Raw genomic sequence first — 9429 nt, 5'->3', positions numbered from 1 at the left:
GGAAGGAAGGAAGGAAGGAAGGAAGGAAGGAAGGAAGGAAGGAAGGACGGACCAAGTGGACATCATTTGGGTAAAGTAGTAAATTGACAAACAGCATTTTTTTCTAGAGCTAAATCTCTAATGATACACCCTGAACACATAAGGTGCTTAAAACAGTTGTTGTGGACTTTTTATATAAACATGGATTGTGCTTAAACTGTTTGCTTTTTCTTCATTTTGATTCTTTTTTCATATGTGAAAAAATTTGAAGTGGACAGAAACATTCATGAAACAGAAAATACTCCTACATCATTACATTCTGTTTTGGTGGTTATCAAGAGAAATCACTGACTTTACTAGATGAATACAAATTAAGAAATATTTTTTTATGTGAAAAAGGAAAGTGAAATGTAAAAGTCAACTATTCCTAATCCTATGAGTGAGATAATATTCTTGTGTGTTTCAGATTTCCAGTTTCCATGGTTCCTAATTATTATCTTTGGAATATTTGGGCTAACGATGATATTATTTTTATTCATATTTTCTAAACAGCAAAGGTAGGTGTGAAAAAGTCTATTTAGATGTTTCTGCCAGTGTTCAGATTTTCAAATGTGTTTCCACTTGTTATTTGATATTTCTTTTGCAAATCATGAGTGAAAATTTTAATTAATGCAGTAAAATGGTATCACTAGTTATACACGTACCGCTTTGTTGTGCTCATCATAGAGAATTCCTGGGTGTCTGTTCTATCTGGGAAGTTGTGTAGGACATTAGGAGGCTGAGGCTAGTGGCCACACACCTTGTGGTCGGCATCTCCTTAACAAAACTGTCATCTCAGAGCTGCCCCTTGATCTCTTCTAAGTCCTAAAGGCACTGGCCCATTCATTCTACAACAACGAGATGGCACTGAACCTTTAGCTAAGTTTGACACAGTTCTAATAGACAGCAAATGTAAGTGGCAAACGAAAGCCACCTAGATAATTCAATCGAATAAAACCATTTTAGACTTCATAGGATGGCGTTTTCAAGTAAATCTGGGTTTTATTTAAATTATTACAAATTACCCACATTTGTAAACACAGTTAAAATTCTTTCTAATCTCTAAAGAGATTCTCTTCTGTATTCTCTTGGTGTCCCAAGACTCAGGTCCCAGTTATTCTGCCACTGCTGTTTGATCTTGTTTGAGTCCCTTAACCTCTCTGGGCTGCATGTTCTCATGGGTAATAAAAGCATGTTGGAGTATATGACCCTTAAATTTCCCTTGAGCTGTATGAGTTATCACTCTGTTTTTCTTCCTGAAAGAAATTCCACACAGACTACAGGAAATTGTAATACAAAATATAGGAAAAGTTATCAGTATCATTTGCAAATTTTTTACATTTAGAGTATTTTTTAAGTCCCATGGGTTCATCCTGCCCCTTCTCCTAGAACAAGGGTGACTAACACTCCCAGTTTGCCTGGAACGTTCCTGGTTTGAGCATTGAAAGTCCTGTGTCCTGGAAAACTCCTCAGTTCCAGACAAACCAAGATGGTGGGTCACCCTAGCTAGAACTGTAGACACTTTCTCCACCTGAAGCCAAGAGGCATCTGCAAATCAAAACAGGATCTATGTGAATACATTGCAAAAGCTTTTTAATTAGAGTTACATCTCCAGTTCTATAATGTAAACCAATGGGAAAGCAAAATTCATTCTGCAGAATTTCATTTTGCATCTAGCTTTTTATTTTATTTTATTTTATTTTATAGATTTATTTATTTATTTATTTGACAGAGAGAGAGAGCACAAGCAGGGAGAGGGACCGGCAGAGAGAGAGGGAGAAGCAGGCTCCCTGATGAGCAGGGAGCCCGACTTGGGGCTCAATCTCAGGACCCTGGGATCATGACCTGAGCAGAAGGCAGTTGCTTAACCAACTGAGCCACCCAGGCGCCCCTGCATCTGGCTTTTTAGCAACAATTTTTTATAAGCACAAGTATTATAAAGCAAGACAATACAGTTTCAATTGTTTGGGGTAAAAATAGTAAACACATTTATAGACTCTTAAGTAATTTATATATTTAAGTAATGCCAACAACAGAGGAGCCAAATTGTTGATTAATTTGAATGTTTTGATCTGTACAGTTGATGGGCTAATTTATATGTAACTACAGTAGATAGACCCACTATGTATATAAAGTAATTCACTCTTAACATTAGCTGTCAATTTTGAGTCATTGTGAAGTCCATGTAAATTTGCTATGTTGTTTAATTATATTAGCTAACAATATTTCAAAGAAAAAATAATTCACTCAACAAAGAGGATTTTAAAGAAAATATCTTAACCTGTGTATAAAAGAGTGTTCCCTAAGGATAATGAAGTTCTTAACTTTGACGCATAGTCAGAATTACTGAATTGTAAAATTGTTCTGAAATCTTTATTGTACTGTCAAATTTCCTGTACTAAATTAAGCTCTTTGTAGAAAAGAATTAGTTTTGTTCTTTCATTTGCCAATAAAAACCCTTGTCATGGTCTCAATTTCCATGTTCCAAGGAGAGTAGGAAATGGGAGAAAACAGTTGTCAGCAGGTGTGGAAAGAACACAAAGTGCTAATCATTAAAATGATCCTCCAAAGAAAAAGGTACTTAGGCCAGCCTTCCCCAGAACGTTAGGGCTCAAAAGGGCTTCAGGTCCTGCCTGTTGTTTGAAGTGTTGAGTCTGTGCCACTTTTCCCTTTCCAGATCATTAAGAATCAGCTGTAGCAAGATTTATAATGTAATTTGGGTTTGAATAAAATGACAGCAGAGTCAGACTTTCATGCCAGGTTATCCATACTCTATTTTCAGTCATTCTCACCATACGACATCCCAGCCTTTGAGCTGTTACTAACCAGGAAAGAAAGAACTGGATCAGCCTAAAACAGAAGTGGCAAACTGGCCACCCGAAAGCCAGACTCAGCCTGCTAGATCCTAATGTGTCATTAATTTATGTTATATGGATTTGCTACAAAATGTTTACATGCTAGGGAATTTCCACACAAAAATCCAGATTTCCAGGGGGATCTTTACCAACTGAAAGATCTAGTGAAACTCAGTTGCGTGGCAACCTGTGCTGAAACAGAGGACCAGCCATTCCATTCGGGATGACTTTGCAACAAGCCTGCTTCATTCATTTGTGTGACCCGCTTGGGCCCTAAAGGCTGTGAGGCCCATCATCCTGGCATGAAACCCGCCATAACGCCCAGATAGCTAGCATGTACCTCAATGCATCATCCTCTGCAAAAGCGAGAGGCACACATAACAAAGTCAAGCATCAGACATTCGGGAATCTTTGCTTCCTGTCATTACAATTGTGTTGTGTTTTTCTATGTTTTTGACATTTAAAATATTCATTTAGAGATGCAGGGCCAAATAACACAGCAGGATGACAGAAGGCAAAGGGCCTGGGGTTTGGAGTTAGGTACTTTGGATTTGAGCCCAGCTGTGCCAAAAATTAGCGTATGATTTGAATACATTCCTTAAATCTCTAAACCTTTCCACAGATCATGTTACCTGCCTCCCTACTAGTTATAAGAATTAAATGTGTAGTGTATGGTTGGCAAACTTGTTATATTAAAGGGCCAGAGAGTAAATTTTTAGGCTTCTGGGGCCATGCAGTCTCGGTCACAACTCCTCAGCTCTGCCACCATGGCATGAAGGCAGTCATAACAATGTGTAAACTAATGAATATGACTGTGTTCCAATAAAACTTTATTTACAAAAACAGAGAGCAGACCAGATTTGGCCTTCAGGCCATTTTTTGCCAGCCCACAGGTTAGTGCAAAATATATCTTATGGAGTCTGGTTTATCAGAGGCATTCAAAAAAATGGTAGCAGTTATTATTAATAATTTGTGTTTTTCCTATATCTTCTATACATTGGTACAAATTTGTTTTAACACTTGCCCCACTAAGTAAACCTAGTAGAGAGCTACTTACAGCAGTTTAAAAAACAGAATTTGGCTTATTCCTTGGTTAGGTAAAAAGGCAAATAGAAATATTTAGAGAATGGGTTCCCTAGACTGTCTATTCACATTAAGTGGAATATCAGCTAATGTCCCAAAAGCAGTTTTATCATCCCTGCCCAACAGTGGCATCTCTGACTGGTAGGGTCTTTTAAAACAATAAATGAGTTGAATGGAATAGCTAATCTCTGAGCTTTTTTCCAGAGCTACAATGTTAATTTTAAGACGTAAATTCTAGTTAGACTATTAACGAACTAGATAAATGTGGTATTCAGATTTATTCAAGAAGTGTTTATTGAATACCTTCTATGTGCCAGGAATTGTTCCAAGTGCTAGGGATACGATAAAGTGCAAGACAGGCAGAATAGACATTGAAATGAATTATGGTCAAAAAATAATTTAAAGGGGCACCTGGGTGGCTCAGTTGGTTAAGCGTCTGCCTTCGGCTCAGGTCATGATCCCAGGGTCCTGGGATCGAGCCCCACAGCGGGCTCTCTGCTCAGCAGGGAGTCTGTTTCTCCCTCTCCCTCTGCCTGCCATTCCCCCTGCTTGTGCTCTCTCTCTCTCTGTCAAATAAATAAATAAAATCTTTAAAAAATAATAATTTAAATATTTAGAACAGAAATTTTAAGTGCATCATAGAATTGGATATATAGATTCATATTGATCAGTTAGAACTAGTTCTAATCTAGTCTTTCCCAAATGTAATGAACCCTGCAATGACACCTGGTTTATGAGATCATCTTAGATAATTTTATAATTAATGTGAGCCATGTGGTGCAAACTTAGCTTAGTCCATCCTTTTTTGAGGGTGCAAATAATTTTGACTTCATGTGAATTGGCTCTTTCTTTCTTTCTTTTTCTTTCTTTCTTTCTTTCTTTCTTTCTTTTTCTTTTCTTACTTCCCCTTCTCAGCAAATTACTGACAAGATGTACATTAAAATTACCATCCTTATAGACGAAATAGAAATTGGCCTTAGATAGAATCAAATTTCTCATTCCCAAATACTAATGCTGGCTCTCAATAAAGACATAAGGGAAAAAAGATTTTAGGAAACCATGTTTTATTTAAATTGACTTCACATGAGGGCCTTTTTTTGTTGTTGATTTTTGTTTTTTTTCTTCTATAGTTTTTCCTTATCATTTACTACTTAATATTTTCTTTCTCATATTCTACATATATGGAGCACCAGAATATTTGAAATCAGTAATAGTGCCACCAATATTTTATTCCTATCTTTTGAAATAAGAGAATGTATAATTTTGCAGATATGTCAAACCAAAATTTCATTTGTTTTCAAGGATTAAGATGCTGATTCTTCCCCCAGTTCCAGTTCCAAAGATTAAAGGAATTGATCCAGATCTCCTCAAGGTACTTAATAAATTATCTAAGTGACAGATAACACTAATCAAATGCTACCTAAAGACCATTGTCTTCTGTTGAGAGCTTTTGCAAGCTATATGTATCACGTTCCATTTTTTAACCCCTCTGGAGGAAAGTGTTTCAAAATAACTTATCTTAAAATTAGGAGAATTTAAAAGTTCTAAACTAATGTGTTTTTTATTATATGGTTTTGTTACTATTGGTCTTATTGTAACTGTAATTTTAGTCTCTGAGTGTTATTTGCCAAATCCTTTAATCACTGTGAGTTTCTTTTCATAGATTTCATTTTCTTTCTGCTTTCTAGGAAGGAAAATTAGAAGAGGTGAACACAATCTTAGCCATTCATGACAACTATAAACCTGAATTCTACAACGATGACTCTTGGGTTGAATTCATTGAATTGGATATTGATGACCCAGACGAAAAGACTGAAGGATCAGACACAGACAGACTTCTCAGCAACGACCATGAGAAATCACTTAACATCCTCGGGGCAAAGGATGATGACTCTGGACGTACCAGCTGTTATGAGCCTGACATTCTGGAGACTGATTTCAATGCCAGTGATGTGTGTGATGGTACTTCAGAGGTTCCTCAGCCACAGAGGTTAAAAGGGGAAGTAGATCTCTTGTGCCTTGACCAGAAGAATCAAAATAACTTACCCTCTACTGATACTGCCCCTACCACTCAGCAGCCCAGTGTTATCCTGGCAAAGGAAAACAAACCAAGACCACTTCTGATTAGTGGAACTGAGTCAACTCATCAAGCTGCCCATCCTCAGCTGAGCAACCCGAGTTCACTGGCAAACATTGACTTTTATGCCCAGGTAAGCGACATTACTCCAGCCGGGAGTGTGGTCCTTTCCCCAGGCCAAAAGAATAAGGCAGGGATATCCCCGTGTGACAGGCCTCCGGAAGTGGTCTCACTCTGCCAAGCAAACTTCATCATGGACAGCGCCTACTTCTGCGAGGCCGATGCCAAAAAGTGCATCACTGTGGCCCCTCACGTCGAGGTTGAATCGCGTGTAGAGCCAAGCTTTAACCAGGAAGACATGTACATCACCACAGAAAGCCTTACCACTACCACTGGCCGGTCTGGGACCGCAGAGCGGGCTCCGAGCTCGGGGATGCCCGTCCCGGACTACACCTCCATTCACATCGTTCAGTCTCCACGGGGCCTCGTGCTCAATGCGACTGCCTTGCCCTTGCCTGACAAAGAGTTTCTCTCATCGTGCGGCTACGTGAGCACAGACCAACTGAACAAAATCATGCCGTAGCCTTTCTTGGATTTCCCACAAGCTGCGTATTTAATGGTAAAGAGTTGGCTAGGGCCTGAATGCTTAAACCAAAACAATGTTTAAACTTTTCTGGGGGCGATGAGGGGGTAGATTCTAAATGCCTTTTCCTGAACTGTTGAAACAGAATATTAAAAAAAAGAAGAAGAAGGCCTAAGCAGATAGATATTCCTATTGTGAATTGTAAATATTTTAAAGAATTGTCTCAAAGACTGTTTAGTGGCACTGATTGTCTTGTTAATGTGGGTGTTAATTTTGTGATACTAAGCATTGAATGGCTATTTTTAATGTATAGTAAATCATGCTTTTTGAAAAAGCGAAAAATCAGGTGGCTTTTGCAGTTCAGGAAAATGGAATGCAAATCAGAGCACAGGCTAATTTTTTTTTAATAATTGGGAACTAAAATTATAGGTAGGACGGCAAAAAATAGTTTGGATATGTAAAACATTTATTTTGACATAAAATTTATAAAGATATTTTTAATAATTTACACTTCAAGCACGGCTATTTTATATCACACTACACACTGTGTACTGTAGTTCATGCAGACCCATCTAAAGAATGTAGCGACTACAGTCTAAAGCTGGTTTACTGCTTTGGTCGGTACACCTAAAGAAAAACAAATAAGCAGGTTAGTTTTTTACCAGGCCCTTTTTATACCTCCCCAAACTCCTTAAACAGTTCTAAAATGATTGTAGTTACCTGCATTACTGGAACAGGCTCATCTTATTTAAATTTTTTTTTCAAATATTTGTTAATTGAAAAAACTTCCAGATGGATGCACAGGTCAACTTGTCGTGAACCAAAACAGTCAGACAAAAAACTCTTTCTTACCTGAATTTTGGTTCATGTCAGAGAGCTCCATAGTAGGAGAGGTAGAAAGGATAGCCAGGCCCTGTGGGCAGGCTGCTTGGGTGCTCCTGTTGTGCGGGGAGTGAGTTTTTAGTGCAGGCAGATCGTGAGAGGTAGGCCCCAGAACCTCTGCAGTAGCATCTCTTCAGACATGACTTGATTTTATTACATGATTACCGAAGAAGGGAATAAAGTACAAGAAGCATTTTGTAAGTTGAAGCAGGTCGAAGTGAAGTTCAGCCAGATCATGGAATAAAAAGTTCAAGAAACAGGTTTTTGTTTCACAGCCGATAGCCAGACATATACCCACTCTTCCTGGTAACAAGAAACAGAAGGAACAAGATTTTAAATCCGCACAGAGAAGTCAAAATTTTCTTAAACCCATAGCGGAAACTTTCTTCCTCACCAAACCCTTTCTCGGGTTTATTTAAAGTAACAAACGAAGAAGTCTCCTCATTTTTTATTTCCCCTCTGAGTGGCTTGGCCTCAAAGCGGGTAGTCAGAAGGAAAAGAAGGGGCCTGAAATGATGTATAAATTATTGTTCAATCCCTTAGTAACCTCAGCACCATTCTTAGGAGTGTTGGGATTGTTCCCCAAAAGGTTTGTCAAAGGAGAAGAATCTCATCTCACTGAAGAATGCTTCTCACTTTAAGTATTTTTTTTTTTTTTACATTTAATGAAACTTTAAAGTTAGCTGTAACTTAAATAGTAATTGCCATTTAGCTCAGACCTGTTTAGGAAACAGCTTAATGGTTGGTAATTTTAAATTCCCTCTTTCTTGCAGGAAGGACAGTGAAAAGCTAGAACTGGGTGTTCCAAGTTCAACATGTTACTTTGTAATAGGTGTTTAATAGGTTTTCTGCTACCTTGCTGCTATGGTTTTCTCTAAGAGCTACATAATTTAGTTTCATATACAATTTCATCAATGTAGAACCTAATTCAACTTAAAACTGTGTGCTTGGGAAAACTATCTTACTATTTCACAATAGGCTGACAACAATTTCTATAGCCAAAAATAGCTAAATACCTCAATCAGTCTCAGAATGTCATTTTGGTACTTTGCTGGCCACACAAGCCATTATTCACTAGTATGACTAGTTGTGTCCTGCAGTTTATATTTAACTTTCCTTATGTCTGTGGATTTTTTCCTTCAAAGTTTAATAAATTTATTTTCTTGGATTCGTCGTGGCATGCTTCTCTTGTCAAACACCCACATGAAAGGCGCCCTCAACCAGACCACAGACCCTTCAGTTCTCACTGGAAGGGGAGCTTGGCACAATTGGCTTCAACACATTGGCAAGGGATGTGGAGATTTTTGCGATGTGCTGGCAGCTCCCTACCTCTCTTTTTTGAGGAAACAGGAGCCCAGCTCAAAAATATTATTCTGGCTTGCCTGGACTGTGCCTTCTCCTCAGGCTGCAACACCCCATGGGCGGAGGCTCTTAGAGCCATGTTGTGGATGCGTCATAGCTTGTGTGACATGGAGAGCGGGGCCCATGAGGAGAAAAACGTCTCGAGCGTTGTCTTTAAGCGACATTTCTAGCTGGAGCATGTTGCCTGGGAGGAGGGAAAGCAGCTCCTCCCGAACCGTGCACACATGAGCACCAGTCGGTCTGTCAGACTACTTGTCATCACGGGAAGCATGTAAGTCGGGCCTGTGTGGGGAGGCTGGGCGGGTAGGCTGTGTAGGAGCCTGAGGGAGCAGGAAAGCCGTGAAGCGGATTCCTCCTCAGGAGACAGGCTCCAGGCGGGTTACCTAATAAACAGCAGTCTCTTGTGCAAGCGCTGGGTCCTGAGAAGCAAAAGTCTGTGACAGCATTGAGAAGCCCACAGAACAATTATTTGTTGCTGCAGCAAGTTGAGTGCAAACTGCCACAACTCTTCGTTTACACTAGAGGGTTTACGTTCAATATGGAAATAATTCTCTACCTGCTGCGTCTGC

At 39.1% G+C, this 9429-nt stretch overlaps 1 protein-coding gene across 8 annotated transcripts in view; it reads left to right on the top strand.

Annotated features, from left to right (window-relative positions):
- The window catches only part of GHR (growth hormone receptor), a 257534-nt gene extending 248868 nt beyond the window's left edge, over positions 1-8666 (top strand). For all 8 annotated transcript variants that reach the window (XM_073890948.1, XM_073890949.1, XM_073890947.1 and 5 more), the window contains 3 exons: positions 446-536; positions 5259-5328; positions 5645-8666. In XM_073890948.1, the coding sequence (XP_073747049.1) occupies positions 446-536; positions 5259-5328; positions 5645-6616 (1133 nt within the window). In that variant the 3' untranslated portion in view covers positions 6617-8666. The remainder of the gene's footprint in view (positions 1-445; positions 537-5258; positions 5329-5644) is intronic.
- The last annotated feature ends 763 nt before the right edge of the window (positions 8667-9429 follow it).

The sequence above is a fragment of the Callorhinus ursinus genome, unplaced genomic scaffold, assembly GCF_003265705.2.
Source record: "Callorhinus ursinus isolate GAN/ISIS: 27379988/994484 unplaced genomic scaffold, GSC_fseal_2.0 scaffold3, whole genome shotgun sequence".
Taxonomy (NCBI): Eukaryota; Metazoa; Chordata; class Mammalia; order Carnivora; family Otariidae; genus Callorhinus; species Callorhinus ursinus.
The sequence above is the reverse complement of the archived record's forward strand: the minus strand, read 5'-3'. Positions and strand labels throughout refer to the sequence as shown.